Below are 24,034 nucleotides of genomic sequence, written 5' to 3' on the forward strand. Positions count from 1 at the left end.
ACCTTATATAAGCCTTCTAATGAATGCAACACATGCTGTATGTATCTACATTAGCCTGCTATTAAAATGAATAAGTTGGCTACAAATACATAGTGAGCCTTCATGATTACATGTTTATTTTCCCTGCAGCTATCTTGTAGGAAATGACGCACCATGTGACTACTCTGTTGTACGATGCCACCTTAAGTTTAACTTCATTACAATATTAATAAATTATGTTTCATTGCTTTAATGAAATTAAAGAAATGCAATAAAGACATCCGATTTTTGATGTCATTTTCATTTTGAGGATTCGAAAAAACTACAGCAAAATTGAACGTGCATAGCGTGCCCCTCTGGGCGACAGTGTAATAAAACGCAGCCTGCATTTATAGCAATAAAACAGCAGTCTTTTGAAAAGTATATAAAATCAAATGAATACAGTTTAAGTTTGATTTCTGTGCAAATGCCAAGCAAGTCGGTGCAAGGGTAAAACGCAGCAGTTGTCCTCTTCTCTTTTGGCACACACCCAACGTAGCCATCCTCGTGTTAACTTGTTCCGTAGGTAGGTGGATAGATGAATTAAGTATCTACTTAACCAACGGAGCTATCATTGCGTTAACTTGTCAGTGTTATTCAGCTCCGAACCGTAGTAAGGGCGAGCTGACTTCAACAGAGAAGAAAAATGTTACTTGTTTCTTTCAACCAACTTTATTTTAACATTCCAGCCCCGATGCATTTCACACCGGACGAACTTCCTGGTTCAAAGGTCATGCAAGTTCACCCGACTTAGCTGTCCTAGGCAAATGCCTGTAACACTCGGACCCGAGCCCAAAATACAAAAAAAAAAATATCCATTCCAAGTGTCATTCCAAATATATACTGACGAAAATCAGAAATCACTTTATAAAAACAGCCACTTTGTTACTAAATATGTGCCTATGACAGGATTGTGTTCTTACCTGTTTAATGTGACGTCTGTTTTCGGACATGACTGGTCAGCTTCTCTCTTCAACATCGGATATGTGAGATGAATGCAAATGATTCGGTCCAAGAAACGTTTAATCCTCTGTTCACCTCAGTTATTTTTCTCTTTTTCCCTTTGGGATCCATGGCCCATCACACAGCCGCCGGTTTGTTTACAACAGCCACCTGCCTGGCATCCCGCCATGCTGATAGAAACGTGTGTCGCAGGCTATGACGAAAATCTTCTTTGACAGAAATGTTGACATTTAATATTTACTCTTGTAGTGGTAGGTTACCGGGACAGAACTCACCCCGGAACTAGCGATAGGGAAGGTGTTGCCACCCGGAGGCGTAAGCGTAGAGGACAAGTGTTTTCCGGCTCCTGTTGCGTTTGGTTTTGCTAAGGGTTTTGACGTAGCAAAGAGTGCAAGTTGATGTTGACGAGAAAAATAAAGTTTTCTCCCAAATTCAACACTCCGCCTCCGACTCCAGTTCTCTGGCGCTTCACTGGTGACCCCGACAGTAGTCCCGAAGTGTTCGGAGCTACAGCGAACATGGCTACGAACGCCACCCTAAAATTGCCGGAGTTCTGGGAATCAGCAGCGGCGGCGTGGTTCGCACAGGCGGAGGCACAGTTCGCCGTCCGCGGCGTGGATGACGACGACTCTCGCTACTATCATGTTGTTGCGGCGTTGAGCAGCTCGACGGCCGCTAAAGCGGTAAACTTCATCATCTCCCCGCCGGCCCAGCGGAAGTACGACGGTCTGAAGTCGCACTTGCTGAAGGCTTTCGAGCTCTCTAGGCAAGAGCGTGCACGCCGGCTCCTGGACATTCCCGGGTTGGGAGACCGTAAGCCGTCGGAGCACATGGAGATGATGCTGAACCTGTTGGGCGCGGAGGAGCCCAATTTCCTCTTCAGGGAGCTTTTCCTACGGCACATGCCCCCGCAGGTGCAAACCGCCCTCGCCAATACTGCAGCCTCTGACCCGAGGACCCTGGCGGCCGAGGCAGACCTCTTCTTCTTGGCCGCCCAGCGCTCTACGCCTGGCCATCTGGCCCCAGTGCAAGCCCGCGCACCCCTGCGAGCAAGGTCGCCGGCCAGGGGGGGTCTCCGGATGCACACCGAGCGCGAGGATGGATGGTGTTTCTTCCACGCCAGGTTTGGTGCTAAGGCGAGGAGATGCCGCCCCCCGTGCACCTATAAAGTTACGGGAAACGGGGAGGCCTGCGCTCAGTAGCAGCCCTGGGCGCAGGCGCGGCGAACCGGCTGTTGTTCATCAGAGACTCCCTCTCGGGGAGGAAGTTCCTCTGCGACACCGGCGCTCAGCGAAGCGTAGTTCCCGCGACGGCCAAGGACATCGCGGGGGGCGGGCGTGGACCGGCTCTAGCCTCCGCCAACGATACCCCCATCCGGACCTATGGAACCCGTGCAGTGGAACTGCGCCTTGATGGTCAGCGCTTTGTGTGGGACTTTGTTACGGCGGACATCGCTTTTCCCCTACTCGGCGCAGATTTTTTCTGCGCACACGGATTATTGGTGGACGTTAAGAATGGCCGGTTGGTGGATGCTTTAACGTTCTCGTCCCTCGCCTGTGTCCGGGACGGAGGGCGGTACGGGGGCCTGTGCTGCTCACAATCGGAGGGCGACGACTTCCGGCGCCTCCTCAAGGAGTTTCCCAGCCTCACCAGCCCCACCTTCTCCGCCCTCTCTGCCAAGCATGGTGTGGAACACCACATTGACACCACTGGCCCTCCAGTCCACGCCCGAGCCCGCCGCCTCGACCCCGCGAAGTTGGCAGTCGCCAAGTCGGAGTTCGCTAATATGGAGCGCTTGGGCATTGTCCGCCGTTCTGACAGCCCGTGGGCATCCCCTCTCCATATCGTGCCCAAGGCAGACGGCGGGTTCCGTCCATGTGGGGATTACCGCCGCCTCAATGATGCTACCACGCCTGACCGCTACCCTGTTCCCCATGTCCAAGACTTTTCGGCTCACCTTGCAGGCTGCACCATCTTTTCGAAGGTTGATTTGGTGCGGGGCTACCACCAGGTGCCCGTACATCCCGCCGACGTCCCGAAGACGGCTGTCATTACGCCTTTTGGGCTGTTCGAATTTCTCCGGATGCCGTTTGGACTCAAGAACGCGGCCCAGTCCTTCCAGCGCCTCATGGACTCCGTGCTCAGAGACATGCCGTCCGTTTTCGTGTATTTGGACGATGTCCTGGTGGCTAGTCGGTCGAAACAAGAGCACCTGCGTCACCTCCGAGAGCTGTTCTCGAGACTCGACAAGAGCGGACTGATCATTAATCCAGCAAAGTGCGTCTTCGGTGTCCCTTCGGTCGAATTCTTGGGGCACCTCATCAGCGCGGACGGTTCTGCGCCACTGCCGTCGAAAGTGGAGGCGATCACCGCCTTTCCCCTCCCACAAACAGCCCGTGGCCTCAGAGAATTTGTGGGCATGGTAGCTTATTACCACCGCTTCGTCTGCCATGCAGCGCATGTCATGCGGCCGCTATATGATGCGCTACATAATCTGTCGCCCAACCAGGCGGTTGTGTGGACGGAGGAGAGGAGGGACGCCTTCGAAGCTACCAAGTCCGCCCTAAGCCAAGCTGCCTTGTTAGCCCACCCATGCCCCACAGGCCCGGTGGCCCTCACCACGGACGCCTCGGACTATGCAGTGGGTGCGGTTTACGAACAGTGGGTGGATGACGCCTGGCAGCCGCTCGCTTTCTTCAGCCGCAAGCTGGTCCCACGGGAACGGAAGTACAGCGCCTTCGATCGGGAGCTCCTTGCGCTGTGGCTGGCGATTCGACACTTCCGTTTCCTGCTCGAAGGTCGCGAGTTCACGGCCTACGTCGACCACAAGCCACTCGTCTTTGCCATGTCCAAAGTGGCCGAGCCGTGGTCCGCGAGACAGCAGAGACAGCTGTCCTTCATCTCGGAGTATACCACAGACATACGCCACATTTCTGGCAAGGCGAATGTGGTGGCGGACTGTCTGTCCAGAGCATTTGTGAGGGCCGTGCAACTAGACCTGGACTACCCACGAATGGCGGAGGAACAGGCCACCGACGTGGGGGTGCGCGCTCTCCAACAACCGGATGTCGGCCTGCGCCTGGCCAAGGTGCCTGTTGGCGCCTCCGGGGCCAGGTTGTGGTGCGACCTCTCCACCGGTCTGCCCCGCCCGTTGGTCCCAGCGAGTTGGCGACGTGCCGTCTTCGACGCTATACACGGGCTCTCGCACCCTGGCAGAAAGGCTTCTGTGAGGCTGGTGGCACAAAAGTTTGTGTGGCGGGGCCTGAAGAAAGACGTGCTCGCTTGGGCCAGTTCGTGCATTCCATGTCAACGCGCTAAGATTCACCGCCACACAAAGGCACCACTGGAGCATTTCGCCGTCCCGGAGAGAAGGTTCGACCATGTTAATGTCGACCTTGTGGGCCCTCTCCCCCTTTCCCACGGCTTTACACACCTGCTCACCATGGTAGACAGGACTACCCGCTGGCCAGAAGCAACCCCGCTTACTTCCACTACGACCGCAGAAGTGGCCCGCGCTTTCATCAGCACGTGGGTGGCGCGCTTCGGAACTCCATCGGACCTCTCGTCGGACCGGGGTGTGCAGTTCACCTCGGAGCTTTGGAGTGCTGTTGCTGAGAATTTGGGGGTCAAGCTACACCGCACCTCCGCCTACCACCCCCAAGCGAACGGCCTCGTCGAGAGGTTCCACCGCTCAATGAAAACGGCGCTGCGGGCCGAGAGGTTCCACCGCTCAATGAAAACGGCGCTGCGGGCTAGCCTGACAAATGGCGACTGGGTGGACAGGCTACCGTGGGTCATGCTTGGTCTGCGATCCGCCCCCAAGGAAGACCTGCAGGCATCGTCGGCCGAGCTGGTTTACGGGCAGGTCTTGCGCGTCCCCGGGGACTTCCTTCCAGACGCCACCGCGCCGTGGTCCGCCGCCCTTCAGAGGTCGACCCTGCGGGAGGCGGTGGCCACCTTTAAACCCACCCCTGCATCACACCACGGCACGGTGGACCCACATGTTCCCACTGCCCTGGGCACGGCACGTTTTGTGTTTGTCCGCCACGACGCTCACCGTGGGCCTTTACGCCCGCCCTATGACGGACCGTACAGGGTCCTGGAGCACGGAGACAAGCATTTTGTTTTGGACATGGGTGGCCGACGGGAGACTGTCTCGGTGGACCGGCTGAAGGTTGCGCTGGTGGACGACACCCAACCCCTGACACTGGCGGAGCCCCCTCGCCGGGGTAGGCCTCCGCTCCTCGACATGGCACCCCCTGCCAGGCCAGGTGTGCCGACCACCGCGCGGGCAAGCTTGTCCCCTTCACCACACCCTTCTCCCCTGCCGCAAGCAGTGCACACACGGCGGGGCCGTGCAGTTGTCCCCGCGCGCATGGATGATTTTGACTATGGGTGAATTCTGGGGGGGCTGGTGTAGTGGTAGGTTACCGGGACAGAACTCACCCCGGAACTAGCGATAGGGAAGGTGTTGCCACCCGGAGGCGTAAGCGTAGAGGACAAGTGTTTTCCGGCTCCTGTTGCGTTTGGTTTTGCTAAGGGTTTTGACGTAGCAAAGAGTGCAAGTTGATGTTGACGAGAAAAATAAAGTTTTCTCCCAAATTCAACACTCCGCCTCCGACTCCAGTTCTCTGGCGCTTCACTCTACTCATTTTTACATTATTGGAAAATGTTAAGAATGTTTGTGTCATGGTTGTCCTCCTACAGAAACCATATGAAAAAAAAAATTCCCTCCCCCTTTTTATATTGTCAAACAATTTTCTAAAAGCTCCAGGGAGCCACTAGGGCGGCGCTAAAGAGCCGCATGCGACTTTCAAGCCACGGGTTGCCGACCCCCAGTCTAGGGAATAGTGGTCGCTGTGTGTGACTGGCTATACATTCCCTTGCTATCATTAATTTCAAAATAACATATTTTTCAGATACGGCAAGCGTATTGCAGACATCAAGGAGTGCCGTGATCATGTCTTAGCCAACAGGTAGAACCCTGCATTTTTGGGCACACAAATTAAAATATATAAAGTATGACTTTACCTTAACACTATAATATTGACAGTGGGGTACTACACCGAGAGAGGAGACACTTCCTTAGAGGAGCCATGAAGGAATTAGTGATGGTCCTGGAAGATGAACCAGGGCTGCTGGGTCCAAAGGTAAAATATATAGATTATACATTGTATAAAAATGTGATTTAGACTGTGTAGTGGACAAAAGTATTGGTACGCCTTCCCCATCACACATAGATGTATTATGCAGACATACTATAGTATTGTCCCAATACTTTTGTAAATTGTGCCCCAGATTCACAAATCATAACATTTTACTCACCTTCACTTTTTAAGGCTCTCTTTGTCTTCATGGCCCTAACCTTCTCCCGTGACGAAGTCTTGTGGCTGGTACGACACTCTGAGAACATGCCCAAAATAAAAACACCAGAGGACTACGTTGACAAGTACATAATATTGCACAATCAAAACAAATGGTAACACCTTTGTGACAAAAAAAAATCTATCTGGCTGATTTTTCAAGTCAGATGGCGGAGTTGCTCTTCCACATGGAGAGACTGAGAGGACTCATGAGAAAATACAACAACGTTGTCCAACGTTACCACATCCAGTACCTGGCTCAGTTTGATGCCCTGGTTCTCAATGACACCATACAGGTATACACTGGATCAATGTATGTCATAGAACAACATGATTACTCTTTAGAGGTAAACAATTCTTCCCTCCTCACAGAACATGCACGTGTGTCCAGAGGAGGAATCAGTTCTGCTGAGTTCATTTGTTTCAACCCTTTCTGTGCTTTCAGTGAAACAAGGTAATGGCAGCGTTGACCTAAATATAAGACAACCCCGCTTTTTAAGACATAATGTTTTGGATTTTTTTTCAATAATATTGTCTGTATGACTGAAATAACAAAAGCCCTTAGAAATGTCTATTTTTGAAATGCTGCTCCAATATAAAATGTGTAGGTACTCACCTGTAAGGAATGATAATATAAGATGATAACTGAACAGTACAGTAACATGAGTCTACATAATCCACATTCCTTGTCAGTAACAATTTACCATAATATAGTATTAACTTGAGTGCACCTTGAGCAAGTTTTCACACTGGATTTGACTGTCAAAGCCAGTGCCTCCTATATAGGAGTGGGGGCACCATAGTATACTATGGTGCGTTCGAGACTACCGAACAATGTGCAAAATTTCAACGCTTATCACAACTACAGTGTTTGCTAGCAAGGAGGAGGAGTGATGTCAGTAAAATCATGCTGCAGCTGAGTACAACATATGTCAAGTTTTTTGTGGTGGCACCGAAAAGGGGCAGTTTAATATGACAAACTTTATCGTGCATAAGAAGCGGCATCGTATGGGAAGCTCACCAGTGAGTGGCCTAGTTGCCACTACATTATGGATAAAACTACATTTTTTCTCATACCGACTGTTGCAGACTATTGCTCTCTGTTTGAGTAATACCACTTGATTAGGCCTTTTCTAACTAAATAATAAAAGTAGTGATATTGATGTTGATATCGGATAAAATCGGTCGGCCGATCAGAAATGAAAAAGAGACACCTCTAATTGTGGTACATGTATGCTCTACAGGCTAGGCACAGTAGCCGAGCGGTTAGTATGTTGGCCACATATCGGGAAGACCTGGGTTCAATTCTCCGCTTTGTTTTCTTCGATTTCCTCTCACATTCCAAAAACATGCTAGGTTAATTGGTGACTCCAAATTGTCCATAGGTATGAATGTGAGTGTGAATGGTTGTTTGTGTATATGTGCCCTGTGATTGGCCGGTAATTGACGGTGTGAACATGACATCAGCAAAGAATGTAGAGTCTCTGACCATTATCTTCCATGTTACAATGTAAAGAACTGTACCTTCTGTAGCAAAATGACTTTCATGCATGAAAATTCTCATCAACCACTAAAATGCACTGAAACTGCATTTTAAGTTTTTGTTTTCATTTGGAGGTTTGTTCAATGACATTCAAATTGCTCTTTAAAGGTTGATTACTTGAAAATTAAGATGACTGTAAAAATATCATTTCCATAATAATTTGGAACACAGTGTATGTACCCTGCGATTGACTCCATGCCCAGTCCAGGGTGTACCCCTTATCTCACCCAAATCAACTGGGATATCATTTATTATATTTATGCCTTATTTGGCAAAATATTTAAGCATGACATAAAATACAATAAGGTGGATTCTCGTCCATTAAGTATTGAACATTCATGATCATGCAAATTTGCAGATTTTTGGGAGAAAAATAGGACCTTTTTACCCATGGGAAACACATCTCATTCACCCGAAGTCTGTAATAATGCATAAATATGGGTTAATACAGATAAAATGTGCAATATACATGTACAAGTATACATGTAGCTGAATTCTTACCATGACTACAGCTTTTTGCTTCAAAGCAAGCTGTGTGTCAAAAATAAACACACAAGGGTTCCATTGTGAACCAATGCTTGCAAATGTGTTGTGTAGTTCATGAATAATGCTAATGATGGTTTTCAATTGAATTTACAGTGGAGAACAAAGAGGAGTTTGATTTCAGGGCTGTGAGATTGGACTGGCTGAGGCTGCAGGTACAGTATGAGTAAAGTGCCACGATGAGGAATCTGTGTGAGTTTGTTAATTGTGTCTTCATGTTGTGTCTTATAGGCCTACACAAGTGTGAACAAGGCCCCATTGTTTATAAAGGACTACCCAGACTTAGCAAAAGTCATGAACATGATCCAGTTTCACACCAAGATGGTGGACGGCATTGAAGAACTCCTGCAGGAGACGTCAGATGTGTCTGTTCTCTGGCAAGTTCACTCTTTACTAATTCAATTTTTGCTCTTCTGCTTTACTGACAGTTTGCATTTGGGCTAATTAGTTTCTTCCCACGAGTATTTGAGAGGATGTTTCACCAGAGCAGCGAGGAAATGACTATGAAGAGGTACCTGATGGCCTTCCCTTCTGTTTGCTCCCACTTCAATCAGTGTGGACACCCTCTCTGTCCTGAAGAGGTCAGTGTTCACTCAACCAGTAAAATGTCATCCTCTTTGAATCATTGACAATTCAGTTCTCCTAGAAATTATATAATGTTTGTGATTTTGGCAATCAAACAAGATTATTTAAAGTGATCATCATCTCCTGCTGTAGTTTACTACAGAACATCACCCGAAATGAGAACACAAAGAGTTCCACTAGGCTTTCTACTTTGACCTTTTTGATTTCTTTTGGATTTAAGTGAAACCAATAGTATAGACTTGTACCAGAGATCACTAACTGGTGTCCAGTCCAGACACTGTCCAATACAGACTCATTCATTCATTCATTTTCTATTGCTTATCCTCACGAGGGTTGCCAGCTGTCTTCGGGCGAGAGGCGGGGTACACCCTTGACTGGTCGCCAGCCAATCACAGGGCACATATAGACAAACAACCATTCACACTCACATTCATACCTATGGACAATTTGGAGTCTCCAATTAACCTAGCATGTTTTTGGAATGTGGGAGGAAACCGGAGTACCCGGAAAAAACCCACGCATGCACGGGGAGAACATGCAAACTCCACACAGAGATGGCCGAGAGTGGAATTGAACCCGGGTCTCCTAGCTGTGAGGTCTGCGCGCTAACCACACGACCATAATACAGACTAGTAGTCAATAAATTATCTTTTTTTTTTAGTTTTAATGGAGCTCTTTTACTTCTTCTTCTTCTTCTTGATAACCACCATTGCAGTACAGTTTACATTTTGTTTAGCTGCATCATGAGCCCGACTGGGTTGAGACAATTTTGCAGTACGGGCCTCTTGTATTATTCTCCTTTTTGATTCCACCTCCCTTGGTGAGTTTTATGTTTGCCTTAGCTGTACCTTCTAACCACTTTAGTTATTTTGCAATGTGGACCTTTTGACCCATGGCCCATCTTTTCTTAATTAATTTATTTTAACTTGATCAAACCAACCCGCCTCCATGTCCTTGCATCTTGAGGTAAACCAAATACACAAATACAGAAGTGTGTAAAATGTGTGTTTCTTCACTTCATTCTGAATGTATTCAAATACACATTCAGCACTTGTTTGTGTGTCCAGGAGGAGGCGATAGAGAAGAGGAGTCTGCGCCTGTGTGTGACCTTCCTGGAGCACATAGCAAAGCAGACCAGTACTGTTATGTTGGAGATATGTGCTGAGCAGTGCAAACTCAATGAGCAGGTTTGGGCCAATACACAAAGCAATAACACCTATTGGATACAATAAATACTACTGTCTTATTAAAACGATGGACATAATGTTCTGTAGTTGCAGCCCAAACACTGTGCGGAAACCATCAGTGCAGCTCGCCACAGGAAGCAAAAGAAAGCCGTACCAAAGAAAGGAGAAGTCCACAAAGAAAAACCAGGAGCTGAAAGCCTGAGGAAAGACCGCACCATCACCACCAAGTCAGATTTGTTCTTAATTACTTTTGTGATACACTTTGAATTAAGTCGGGTTAATTTTGGAGACATATTTAATCCCTGTTGGACTTCAAAAGGGGGGCTGTAATTAACAAGCAGAACTGTAGAATTAATTTCTTTCTAGAATGGTGTTTCATTTATTACATTAGAGTTACATGAATAATAAACTACTGTTTCATCTTCTCTAAAAACAGTATTTACAAACAGTAGTTATAAAACTTATGTAGGTTTTGTGTTTGTGTTACATAGTTAATAAAGTAGTTGAGTCGATTGCATAGTTGATTTTTAATGAAAACCTAGCTCTAGATTGATATTGTATTGATATCATTCTTGTAAAGCCATAAACCACTTCCACATCTTCCCAATATTAGTCCTAAACTCTTGCATCCTGTCTTTGTGTGGGTTCCAGTGTGGACAAGATGCACCTGATGCTGACTGAGATTTGCTCCTCCTACAGCCTGTGTAGTGACATCATGGTGTACAACCACATCGTCCTTCCCACAGAGTTCCTGCTGTCTTATCTGGAGATACGTCTGTCTGAGTACGCTAAGTGCATGGAAAAGAAAGGGGACATTGAATGTGGTCTCTGTAATGAGCCCCTAAAGGTTTACTTGACGAGTCCCTGGGTTGACTTTGATTATTAAACACTGGAATTATGTAAATAGTTTTTACAGGGGTTTAAGATTTTTTCGAATAAAATAAAACACAGTATAAATTTATGAATATTATTGTAGGAGCGGGCTGCACGGTGATCGAGTGGTTTGCACGCAGGCCTAACAGCTAGGAGACCCGAGTTCAATTCCACCTTCGGACATCTCTGTGTGGAGTTCTCCCTGTGCATGCGTGGGTTTTCTCCGGGTACTCCGGTTTCCTCCCACATTCCAAAAACATGCTAGGTTAATTGGTGACTCCAAATTGTCCATAGGTATGAATGTGAGTGTGAATGGTTGTTTGTCTATATGTGCCTTGTCTCTCGCCTGAAGACAGCTGGGATAGGCTCCCATGAGCCTCGTGAGGATAAGCGGTAGAAAATGAATGAATGAATAATGTAGGAGTAGGACACACGTGTCTCAGGTGAGTTTTCACATGACTTTAAGTTTATTTTTGATGCGTTTACACCTAAGATCACGCTCAATATTGACAACTTTAGATATTGATGGTAAGTTAATTGAGTGTCAAAAGCAAAAGAGTCAAAATGATGTGATAAACGGTGTAAAAGGGAAAGCTGCAGCATCCGTGCACACCAATTGGCAGCTCATTTGGATCAATTGTCTCTGTTTCCTCTCCATCCTCTTTAACTACCATCCTCTCCATCTACCTCCATCACCGTCCTCTTTAACTAGCATCCTCTTCAACTGCCGAGCTGCACCCACTTAGAAAGCAGGGAGGTGATCATTCATGTCGCTCCTTTACTCTGCGTCATTTCAACTGTTATTTAGATTAGTGCTTGGCACCGGGGCAACCTGATGTTTCTGTGTACGTGTTCTGCTTCATCTCCTCTCCTTTTAGCCGATGATTATCTCCCTCCTCCCCGTCACCCTAAAATTAGCAGCCTTGAGTAACACTTTGTAGTGATTTACACCTCGATCTAGGTCAAAGTGTTGCAATGCCACAGTGGCTCATTTGATGCATACAGTATTCCGCTACCATCTGTTTGATGCTAAGTGACTTTGGGTGAAACATGTCTCAACAGGATCATCGTGAGAATGGCCAATTACAACCAGACCACCATGGAGATCGCTCGGCCTGTAGACCTCCTGGCAGGAATAAAGTCTTACACCGCCAGCCTGCACAGCCTACCTAACTACGTCAATGTGGATGTCGCCCGGCTGGTGAGGAGCGTCCTGATGCAGCAAACGCAGCCGCTGGACTCCAGAGGGGCGCAGACGCTCACAAACATTTACACAAGCTGGTATGGCTGCTTTATGTTTCATTGACTGCAGGATCAGCACATACCAGTACCCTAAGGCTGCATTCACACTTTTAATTGAAGGATTTGGTGCGGTTCATGCTGGTATTATTAATTTGCTTTTGTAACATAGTTTGTTTATGGTTACTATCGTTTAGAATTTTTATAAAAGTTATACTATTTATGTATTTATTTTAAAAAATAGGCCTTATTTCAAACCTTATTTCAGAAAACACATCTCATTCACCCTTAGCCAGTAGTCATTTAAAATACATGATAACAATACATAGCAAACATGCATGTTTATTCCTCAAGTTTTGAGATTTCACACATTATTTGGCGGTCCTTGAACCAACCATAGTTGCCGTGAGACTGAAAAGGCAAGATTACGTATAACTTTTCTGATTCTATCTGTTCATGGATCATCTTACATTATTTTTCTAGTGGTACGTACCTATACATGTTATACTTTAAATATGTTTGGTATAGGCTCCAGCATACACCCAAGACCCTAGTGAGGATAAATTAATGAATGTGCTTAATAAGTGTGAAACATATTTAGGGCTTAAACCTGGATTGTGTTGCTAGTGAACAATTCATAGGTATTTTTTATATTCTTCTATATAATATACGTACATTTATAGAAGATGTTCTACTTCTTTTAAAGAGACAGTACTTGCCACATATTCTCTCTTCCATCTTTTTCATTTCTGCATGATGTCATTTCAACACTGGCCCATGTCCTTGGTTCATGTAACGTTCACACAGTGATTATGAATGCTGCCATATACCATTCCTGCACACCTGCTTATGTTTTTTTATTCATTACAGGTACCTGGAGAGTCTCTTACGTCTGGCCAGCAACTCCCTCATTGTACACTGTCCCGCCATGCAGTGCTTTGTCAATCAAACGTTCGACAACGAACCCACTTTCAGAGCGGAGGAGTTCTCAGATGTGTCAGGTTAGCAGCAGAATTTCATCAAAACATTTACACTTCAGCAAGTGTAACACGCATGTGTATGACACCAACAACTGACTACCAACTTTTTAAAGCACATGCAGAGGTACATAAATAAAGTGGATGCTGACCACTTATGGTATTTAAAATGTAGCTACTGCCATTTTCTCAAGTTGAATGAACGACTGAATGAAACTACATCACAGCTGCAGTTGTTCATGCCAAAGTTATTTGCCCGGGTACTAATAGACGCCCACAGCGGTTAGCTTTTGTAGACCATGTAGCTGGCAACTAGTGACTCTGCATTTAACTGAATAGATGCCTTAATTGAAGCCTTTACATTATATGCCAATTTAAGGCAATGGACCGGAAAAGGCTTTTCCATAAAGGAAACCGCTACTACAAACTTTACTACTACCACCATATGTTGTGTGCCGGGATATCATCATCATAACACATAAATTATATTAATGTTTTAACCATTCTGTTTAGAATATCAAGATGTGTATTAAATGAGACTATTGTTATCCTACGTAATAGTGCACAGTCCAAATCAGTTTGCAAATTATCATTGGCCATCTGTGTGTTTATCCATGGTTCCGATGTGGGCTTATTTCTGTAGGGTGGGTTGGTCAGAATACCAGCCCTGGTCTGACGCCAGTTCTAACTAAAATAGCTGGTTTCCTGTGGGTTTTTAGAGCATGGGCTATGCTGACTTTTTTGTTCATCCTGTCACGACAGATATACGTATATTCTACACCAGATTTGAAGTCGCTCGCTCCATCAAACTAGTAGCAAGTCACAAGGGCAAATATAGCAAATGTGAATAGGCAGGAAGGAATAATAATAATAATAAAAATGAACACTGCAATTACAATAGGACCTTTGCACAACCGAGTGATTAGGCCCTAATAAACACAGCCAGTACAACAAGACTTTTGCACAGGCTGGTTCTCTGTGCTTGGGCCCCAGTAACAACATGATTCATACAGTACCTTTCAGATAAAAAAAATACATTTAAAATACTCAGGTTTTAAAACTACGATGAATAATAATGATTGAAATAATATATATGATTTCTATAGACATTTTGTTATATTTAGAGGTCAATATCTAGATATAAAATATCTATTCTAAAAATTCTAGTCAGTAATAAAGAATATTGTTTGGGCATTGTATCATTTAATTTTTAATTATTGAATTAATTAATATTATTTAATATGGTCAATATATGTAATTTAATATTAATTAATTTGGAACAGTGCACAGCCACATTGCAACAGTTTCTGGTTGTAAATAATATACAGTAAATGATACAGCTCTTTATATGCACGTACATGATACATTAAGTACCTTTTCAAACTTGGTCACAGTGTGACAATGTGGCTTTGTTGTCATGGCCACAAAAATGACAGGAAGTGAAAATGAAAATTGGTTTTGATGCAGCAAGAAACACAACATTGATCCGTCATGATATCTATACAGGAATGCAAAGAAATGTATTTTACAATGTTCATGTAACCACAAGCTCTCACCACTCAAATAGTGCAGCATCTCTCCACTTACTTCTTAGCCCACAATTCATTGCTACCACCAAGCCAACACACACACACACCTACTGTCCTGAGATTCTTTCATAACACACACACTCACTGTACCTTGGAGACCTCCCTCGCTATGCGCTTGTGTAAATTTAGGTGCAGGAGAGGTACAGTATGTGCCTACCTCTGGTGACTCATTCTCTAGTCCATTAAACACACAAGTGTATATTGATAGAGATGAGCTGCACCGTTTTACCCATCATTCAAAGTTTGTAACGTTACAATTAATAACAATACCTTTGACCGCTGTGTTTGGACAAATCCAGCGCTCCGCTGCTCCTATCATGTCCCCATGTCAATCGACGACAAATAATAAAAGATAATGTCATTTTTTTGGACAGACTTGCAAGCTCTGGCTGAGTTACTCGGTCCCTACGGACTCAAGTTCCTGAGCGAGAACCTGATGTGGCACGTGACCTCTCAAGTCAGCGAGCTGAAGGTATGGTACTATACTTGTGAGAGTCGTCATGCTGTTAATTGGGTGTCAATGTACACACGAGCGACAACATTAGGTACACCTGGATTGCAATAAATAAATACACATATGTACAGTATAAATATATGTACTGTATAATAATATCAAGAATTTTCCTATAAACATTTACGTATATATAATTTTTCAGGTATAAAACAGTAAAAATTGTATATATTTAATAAAATTTAATTGCACAAAAAAATTATATTAAAAACATTGTAAAAATTAAAAGGAAAAGGATGTACAATTTAAAAAAAAAAGAAATGCTGTGGAAAAATGAGATTTATATACCACTTTTGACATATAAAAAATATATATACCACAATAATAATAAAAATTCTACTCAATAACAAATAATAATAATTTAACTTAACATTAACAAAAGTTTATATCAATAATTCATCATACTGAGAGACATTTTTAATATGGCAGTTACTGGGATGAAACAATATTGTAAAAAAAAACATCTCAGAAGGATGTATTTCAAACTACCATTACAATAATAAATTACAAATATATAGTGCATGCTTTTAATTTTCTTACAATAGTGTTAAAAGGATTGCTAGACAGTGTTAATTAAAACGTAAAATAAAAAGGCAGAACTGTTGTATTTCATAGTGAGTGATTTAAAATTGAGGGAAATCAGCTGTATCTCTTATATAAGGTATATAGCACCTATAATTGAAGTCAGTAATAGGTTCTACATCACCTGTCACAGCTATGACCTCTGTGTCCATCATCATAGTGTTGAAGTTGCTTCTATCACCTGATCTCCTCCTGCCAGAAACTGGTCATGGAGAATATGGATGTCCTGGTGCAGATGAGAAACAACTATGATAAGGTGGATGAAATGTCCAATCTGAGGAGGAGGCTGACAGGTGAGGGCAGGAAGATAAGGAATGTGAAAGGGAGAAGGTTTGTATTGAAACGCCTTCACACACCTCGCTATGGCACCTTAATGTAAGTGAAAATGGGAGAAAAGATGGAGTTGCTCACCTTCTTTGCAGCTATATCTTCTGGGGAGACTTATAGAAGATGTGGTTAGAATACCAAAATAACTGCACTGCATTCATTCTGGCCATAGTCTGTACGCCCTCTGCAAACTGTTCCAGAAGTGCACAATTGTCCAAAATATTCTGCTAAAATGAAGAATCATGCGCTTAACCGTGAAGGAACTGTGGGTGAAACATATTCAATGTGCACCTCTAGGAGGAGAGAACCTGCTGAAGAGGATGACTATCATTGGAGTCATCTTGTCCTTCAGATCGATGACGCAGGACTCCCTGAGAGAGGTCCTGTATAACCAGTCACTATTTCTAACTACCCATGTGTCCTTGGACATGCGAAATGTATATTTACATTGTTCTTAATGCAATCATAGCCTGATTAAAGGCATTAAATATATTTTTTAAGCTAAATTGCAACAGCTTCATTAATAATCAAGGCTTTGTTTATTTGTTTTATAATACCATACACACACTTAAAAGGGGGCCTACTTTGTATTGAGTTTTGGACTCCTAAAGAGCAGCTACACACGATAATCAGCACAGAAGGCTTTCTAGATCTTTCAGAATCAGCATCTATTCCAGCTGTATTTCATTCATTCAATCATTTTCTACCGCTTATCCTCACAAGGGTCACGGGCGTGCTGGAGCCTATCCCAGCTATCTTCGAGCAAGAGGCGGGGTACACCCTGGGCTGGTCGCCAGCCAATCACAGGGCACATATAGACAAACAACCATTCACACTCACATTCATACCTATGGACAATTTGGAGTCGCTAATTAACCTAGCATGTTTTTGGAATGTGGGAGGAAACCGGAGTACCTGGAGAAAACCCATGCATGCACGGGGAGAACATGCAAACACCGCACAGAGATGTACGAGGGTGGAATTGAACACGGGCCTCCTAGTTATGTGGCCTGCATGCTAACCACTCGGTCGCCATGCAGCCCCCAACTGTATTTTGTTGGATTTAAATGGGACCTATCTTTGTATTGAGTTGTGGATTCCTAAAAAGCATGTACACACGACAACCAGCACAGAAAGCTTTCTAGATTTTCCAGAATCAGCACCTATTCCAGCTGGATGTCCAAAATAGTCTGGTTTAATTTATTCCACCCATGAGCTGACTTTTTCAGAAGGCTTTATAGGCAGAATAGTGGGTTATGAGTATATGTGGATTCTTAACTGCCTCTTTTTTAAGCAGTTTTTATATATTTAGAAGGCACAGAAACGAGAAAGACACTGCCTCTATTGTATGAATCCCCATTTACTTTACATTTGCTAACTTTGGAAGTGTAACTGTGTCCAACAGGTGCTCCAAAAGCATTGCCCATACCTGATGGGCCCCATTGAATGCCTGAAGGACTGTGTCTCTGCTGACACAGATATCAAGGTAGGAAACAGCAGCTACCTCATGGAAACAACAATCACACCCATCAGTCTGCATGAACTGTTTATTTATGTATGAGAAGCGGCTTTACCGAAGTATATTTACTCCAGGAAATCAGTACAGCCTGCAAAAGGTTAAGAAAGTAGGCAAAAGAACAACATTTGTTTAAATAACAGCACAATGTAGAAGGAAACAACAAACGGGTGCCCGCTACTACCAACCAAACAAAATTCCTTATCTCCCTGTGGAGCGCTCTTATGTGAACACGACACATGAATCCCCCCCCCCCCTCCTTTACTTGCTTGCTTTGCTTACGTCTGCTTTCTGAGTGAGGCATGACAGCCATGCCACAGCTCAAGCCAGGATAACCCCAAAGACGTCAGCAACTCCCCCGCCCCATCACCCCCTGCCTCTGTGAGATAGACCACATCAGTGGAAGCAAGTAGGGCAACATCAGCAACAGAACACAACACAACCTTTACAATACTTAAACATGACAGCAAAACCTCTAAAATCAAAGGCAGTTCTCAAACCACAATATCATATTATCTTTGCCGTTTGTCAAAAAAACAGTCAGAAAACCTTCATTAACTGAACAAATGAACCACTAATGTAATGTGGAAACAAATAGAAGCCAAATACGCAAAACCAATCACCAAATCAAAGTTCTTTGTTCACAAAATGATGCCACAGGCAATACAAAATGCACCAAAAAAGCCAAGAAAAACTATGAAACAACAGCATGTGACACACACGACAGTTAACATAACAATTTACATCTTTAGTTAGTGTTTCATCTTGTCAATCACAGGTAAGACGCAAACGTAGACAACCAAAAGTGCTTTATGCACAAAAAACTGCTCCATATAGGCTGTGAATCCTATAAAGCACATGGTATAACATACTCATTCATTCATTCATTTTCTACCGCTTATCCTCATGAGGGTTGCGGGGGGTGCTGGAGCCTATCCCAGCTGTCTTCGGGCGAGAGGCGGGGTACACCCTGGACTGGTTGCCAGCCAATCACAGGGCATATACAGACAAACAACCATTCACACTCACATTCATACCTATGGACAATTTGGAGTCGCCAATTAACCTAGCATGTTTTTGGAATGTGGGAGGTATAACATACTGTTATTAAATTCATTCATTCATTAAATTCAAATAAGCTATGCTTCTTCCTAGTTCATGCGAAACTGTGACTTTCGCATGAAAATTGTTTGCATGTACAAATAGAATTTAACCATCCATTACTAAAACTCTGTATCTTTTTTACAATGTTTGGCAGTTTAAAGCAAATTTTAATTATTTTTGTGTTGCACAAAGACATGAAATACATTGACACCTTGGTTAGAGTCATTAGTTCGTGCCAGGAAATATGAATCAAATCGAAACAGATGCTATCCAAATTCATTTTTCCCTTAAGAAATCCAATTAACTTGTTCTGTCCATCTATTTTGTTATGCTGGTTGCCCTTGCTGGGATTATGCTTGAGCCTCTCCTAGCTGACTACATGCCACACTCACATTCATACCTATGGACAATTTGTAGTCGCCAATTAACCTAACATGTATGGTTTTGGAATGTGGGAGGAAACCGACATACCCCGGTGAAACCCCACGCACGCCCTGGGAAAACATGCAAACTCCACACAGAAATGATCAGCGAAGATTCGACCCAGATCTCCCAAATTTCCTGACTGTGTGGCCAAAATGCTAACCACAAGCCCACCGTGCAGTTCATTAATTCGTTCCAGACCGCTAAAAATGTTAACAGAAAACATGTTTTTAATAGTCGTATAATTATAGTTTGACATGCAGAAAACATTTCTAAATGCACATCCGGTATAAATAATGAATGAAAGGGATAAATGAACATTTGAGGTTTAACAGCGCAATAGAATCAACACGGTTCTTGTGTTTCCAGGTGACTCTGAGCGTATTCGAGCTCGCCACTGCAGCAGGTATGACTTGTGACATTGAGCCGGCCCTGGTCTCTGCCATCAGCAGCATGAAGACAGGTGAACAGAAAAAAACAACAACTTTTAGCCACATTTCTCTGCACTGTTTACTCTACTGGATTATATGCTTTAAATCTATAGATAACACTTCCATAGACGAGGAGTACAAGCTGTCGTGTTTGCTCCTCGTCTACATCGCAGTGTCTCTGCCGACTTTGGCCCTGGACTCTAACTCTTCCTACAGCCGCGAGCATGGAGGTAATCTTATCTTCAGTGGCTACAGGAAATGTATTTGTGACAGTCTGCATTTGTCCGTGGTTGGCGGCTAACAATAAATTAATAAATGGGAAACACTGCGCATTAATATGAGGACATCTGAGGATCACATAAGCTTAATTTTAACAAACAAACTGAGATTACAATGTTGCTTCTTGTTGTTTTTTTCTAAAAATCCAACATAAATATCATCACTTTGAGGCATTTTTCTTATAATTGTATGACTTTATTTGCGTAGAAATCTAACTTTAATGTTAATCTTAATCTTAACATTATTCTAAAAAAATAAAATAAAATACAAGTTGAATTTCGTAATGACTACAAGTACTACAGACGATTTTATTAGCATAATCACAATCATGTACTGTAACCTTAATTGTGGTAAAAATACAAGATTGATAATATTGACTATATGCCTTTATTCTTGTAATATTACGATTTTAGTTTTGTAAAAATCCAATGTTAATCTTGTAACAGCAATAGTATGACTAAAAATTGTATTTGCTTATAAATACAAATACAACAGCTTGTCACATTTTTGTTCTTGTATTACTTCATTGCAGTAAAAAAAATATACATTTAATCTAGTAATATTATTAGTATTTTTATGTATAAAAAAAATCAATTCTTATTAATGCTAATAATAATAATAATTATGTAACATTATATTTCTGTCACATTACCATTTTATTCTTTTAAAAATACACCTTTATTGTCATAACATTCCAAGCTCCTTATTATAAAACAACATTGATCTTGTCACACAATAACTTTCATTCTCCAAACTTGACAACATTTTTTGTTGTAAACCCACACGAAGTCGCTAGAATTTTTTCTTTCTTTTCTTTCTTTTTCTTTCTTGTAACACAAATGTTTAAGGGCTATTTAAGTAAGGGCTTAAGGGCTATATAAATAAACTTGACTTGAATGTAAATGCCTTTATTCTGCGAAAAATACAACTTTATTCTTCTGAAAAACATATCTTTGTGACTTTTTCCCTCTTAATATTGTTTTTCCGAAAAAATATATAACTTGAAATATACTAATATTAATATATTAAATCATTTACTTTTGTAAAAAGCATAGCAACTTTGTCTTCTTGTTCTCCTTTCTTTTTTATCATGAAAATAGGACGTTTATCTTGTAACGTTACTTTTTTATATTCTCCTAAAAATCTTTGAAATTTATATATAGCAGGGGTCAGCAACCCATGGCCCTTGGGTGACCCTACCAGGGACATACATATATACATAAAGCCCCGGACAACATAGCGTCTAGGATCACTCAAACCCCTCCACCATGATAAAGTGGCGAGTATATAGTGTGTATATAAATAATTTTCATATTTAATCTCTATGCTGGTATATTTTTCACATTCATTGTGGCCCTAATATCCCATCATGGAGGTCTGTGGTCTTATAGGTGCTTGATTGCACAGGTGTACATAATCATATGTCCAGTAAGTATGTGAAAAGGTATCCCACCCTGAGAACTGGGTTGCTTTAACATCCGTGCGTTTGATACTTTTCAGCCTGAAGCGTGTTGCCTAATGAGAACCACGTTGTGTGCAGAGAGCTGTTTGTTTACAGACAACATAGCCTGACGTGCATCAACACGGCGACTGTTGGCATGTGCTGACCCCAACTATTTGACTCCAAGTCTCCACGGCAACATTAACAGCGGCAAATTGTTTTATCAAAGCGGCAAACAGTGTTATTTACTCTCTATTTTCCATTGGCATGCTCTAAACAAGGAAATCAGCCCAGCATGCTTCCTCTTATGTGTTACAGATCATTAACAAAGTATTTAAATAAAAAAAAAAACATCCTCTCTGTGCTTAAAGTTACAGTATTCACTTTTTTACTCACGGTTGTCATGTTTTCTTGTATGTTTCTTTCTGTCAGGCCACAACAACAACATCCACTGTTTAGCGTTGGCCATCAACCAGCTTGCGGCGGCTATGTTCACGGTACAGAACAAGAACATCCAGCAGCATCTCAAAGAGTTTCTCCTAGTGAGTACACCACCAACATTGACTGTGCTAAATATTTGAACGGATCGCAAATTAGCAGTGTGGAAATAAATAAAACACAGACTAAATGGTACACTGATACCACCTTTGACCCATGCAATTACAGAGAAACTGGCATTCAATGGTCAGATGAGATTAGAAATACGGGACTTTAAACTGGTGATGTACCAATTTAACTTCCATTGGAATTCTGTGCAGAGCATTATTAAAAAAAAAAAAAGTCAACGGGTTCTTACTTTGATGAGATTACCATTAATCCTTGATACTCTGAAGATGATTTCAAATTGTGACAGGGATTAACGTCATAAGGAACATCCCTCCATTTGATCTTAAGCCTAAAATACCTCAGCCATCTTGGGCTTCATCACTCAAAATCAATAAGAATCTTACCTTGGCATTTTTGCCTCTGGTACAGTGGTACCTGCTTATATCGACAAAGTTTCAGATAATAAGGTTTCCCCATTTGGAAATGAGCCCTGAAACGCTCGATTTCAGACAGTTTTTTCTTACATCCCAAATAAGGAAACCTGGCTAACTGTGACGTTACAGTTAGTCTGGTTTCCTTATATGGGCGTGCCCAGTTAAAAGCAGTTTGCTGGATATGGGCGAAGCTAGACTGTTGCCGAAGTCTGATGGGTTTCCAACGTAACTTGGTCATATTGAAGAGTTAGAATCGCAAGCTGTAAGTAACAATTTATCGATGTCCTTACTGTGTTTGTTTTGTGTAAGTAAGCAGCTCTCTGTGTAGCATTATAGAGTGTGCATACAGAGAGCAGGGTGCAAATTACAAACTCACAGATGTCTGGAGTTGCTAATAGTCCTTTTCCACCACAGTCAGTGATCGACCCGAGTTTTTTAAACATGGGTAGTTAATGAAATTAAAGCTGAGGGCTGAGCTTGTGACGCAAAACTCAAGGGGGCTGTGTTTCCGGCAAGCTTGTTGACTAGCTGTTTTGCTCGCTGTGTAGTAGTAGTGAACAATGGTGAGTGATTCACTGTCTCCAGTGACTGTCAGTGCATAATAACGCCTTGACATTCATGGATGACAGCTTTTGTTGACATAAAATGTGAGACCCACATGGGCTATTGCTATGAAAAATGGATTGAGCAGTCTAGTTACATGCTATTTTTTTTTTTTTTTGCCACTGGAAGAAAGATTTGCATGTAGTAAAGTTTTATTCCATGGTGGTCAAAACAACATAATTACTGAAGCAGCTCTGTTAGATCCATCCATCCATTTTCTTTGGATTATCTGGGTCTGAGTCACGGGTGCAGCAGTCTAAGTAAGGAAGTCCAGACTTCCTGGTCTCCAGTTCCACTGGGGGGAAATTGAGGCCTTCCCAGGCCAGCTGTGAGACGTAATCCCTCCAGTGTGTCCAAGCACTGCCCTGGGGTATGCCAGGAGCACCTCACCAGGGAGGCGTCCAGGAAGCATCCGGACAAAATGCCTGCGTCACTTCAACTGGTTACTCTGTTTAGGAGCAGCAGTTCTACTGTTCTAGCTCGTCCTTGATGACCGATCCATACCCTATCTATTAGCGTGAGTCCAGCCACCCTACAGAGGAAGCTCATTTCGGCCATTTGTATCCACTATCTCACTCTTTTGCACGATACAACCCAGAGATCATGACCATAGGTGAGGGTGGGGACATAGATTAACCAGTAAAGGAGCTTTGCTTTTGACTCAGCTCTCGCTTGAAAAATGACGGTCCAGTACAGCAACCAAGAACAATACTCCGAGGTACTCAAACCTAAGGCAAGAAAAATTAATTATTGAATCTTAATCAATGATTTGTGTACATTACACTTTCCAGGAAGTTCTTCCAGTAGTTACGTTAACCCAAGTCTGACTATCTTGCACACAGCTGGCATCATCCTCTCTGCTTCAAATGGGACAAAACGTGGAGAAACCCGACAGCAAAAACAGGGAGTCCATCTACCTGCTTCTACACAAGGTAGACCAAACATGAAATTACATTG

The 24,034-nt window shown here is 43.1% G+C and overlaps 1 protein-coding gene across 2 annotated transcripts in view; it reads left to right on the forward strand.

Moving 5' to 3' along the window:
* nckap1l (NCK associated protein 1 like) overlaps positions 1 to 24,034 on the forward strand; it is a 32,120-nt gene that overhangs the window by 7,232 nt on the left and 854 nt on the right. For both annotated transcript variants that reach the window (XM_058055485.1, XM_058055486.1), the window contains 21 exons: positions 5,901 to 5,957; positions 6,035 to 6,131; positions 6,321 to 6,430; positions 6,508 to 6,640; positions 6,717 to 6,798; positions 8,527 to 8,585; positions 8,662 to 8,807; positions 8,879 to 9,011; positions 10,083 to 10,202; positions 10,290 to 10,429; positions 10,854 to 10,985; positions 12,138 to 12,356; positions 13,185 to 13,315; positions 15,255 to 15,352; positions 16,173 to 16,266; positions 16,598 to 16,680; positions 17,706 to 17,786; positions 19,713 to 19,806; positions 19,888 to 20,004; positions 21,927 to 22,036; positions 23,920 to 24,009. In XM_058055485.1, coding sequence (XP_057911468.1) covers positions 5,901 to 5,957; positions 6,035 to 6,131; positions 6,321 to 6,430; positions 6,508 to 6,640; positions 6,717 to 6,798; positions 8,527 to 8,585; positions 8,662 to 8,807; positions 8,879 to 9,011; positions 10,083 to 10,202; positions 10,290 to 10,429; positions 10,854 to 10,985; positions 12,138 to 12,356; positions 13,185 to 13,315; positions 15,255 to 15,352; positions 16,173 to 16,266; positions 16,598 to 16,680; positions 17,706 to 17,786; positions 19,713 to 19,806; positions 19,888 to 20,004; positions 21,927 to 22,036; positions 23,920 to 24,009 — 2,326 coding nt within the window. The remainder of the gene's footprint in view (positions 1 to 5,900; positions 5,958 to 6,034; positions 6,132 to 6,320; positions 6,431 to 6,507; positions 6,641 to 6,716; positions 6,799 to 8,526; positions 8,586 to 8,661; positions 8,808 to 8,878; positions 9,012 to 10,082; positions 10,203 to 10,289; positions 10,430 to 10,853; positions 10,986 to 12,137; positions 12,357 to 13,184; positions 13,316 to 15,254; positions 15,353 to 16,172; positions 16,267 to 16,597; positions 16,681 to 17,705; positions 17,787 to 19,712; positions 19,807 to 19,887; positions 20,005 to 21,926; positions 22,037 to 23,919; positions 24,010 to 24,034) is intronic.

This window comes from Doryrhamphus excisus, chromosome 18, assembly GCF_030265055.1.
Source record: "Doryrhamphus excisus isolate RoL2022-K1 chromosome 18, RoL_Dexc_1.0, whole genome shotgun sequence".
NCBI lineage: Eukaryota > Metazoa > Chordata > Actinopteri > Syngnathiformes > Syngnathidae > Doryrhamphus > Doryrhamphus excisus.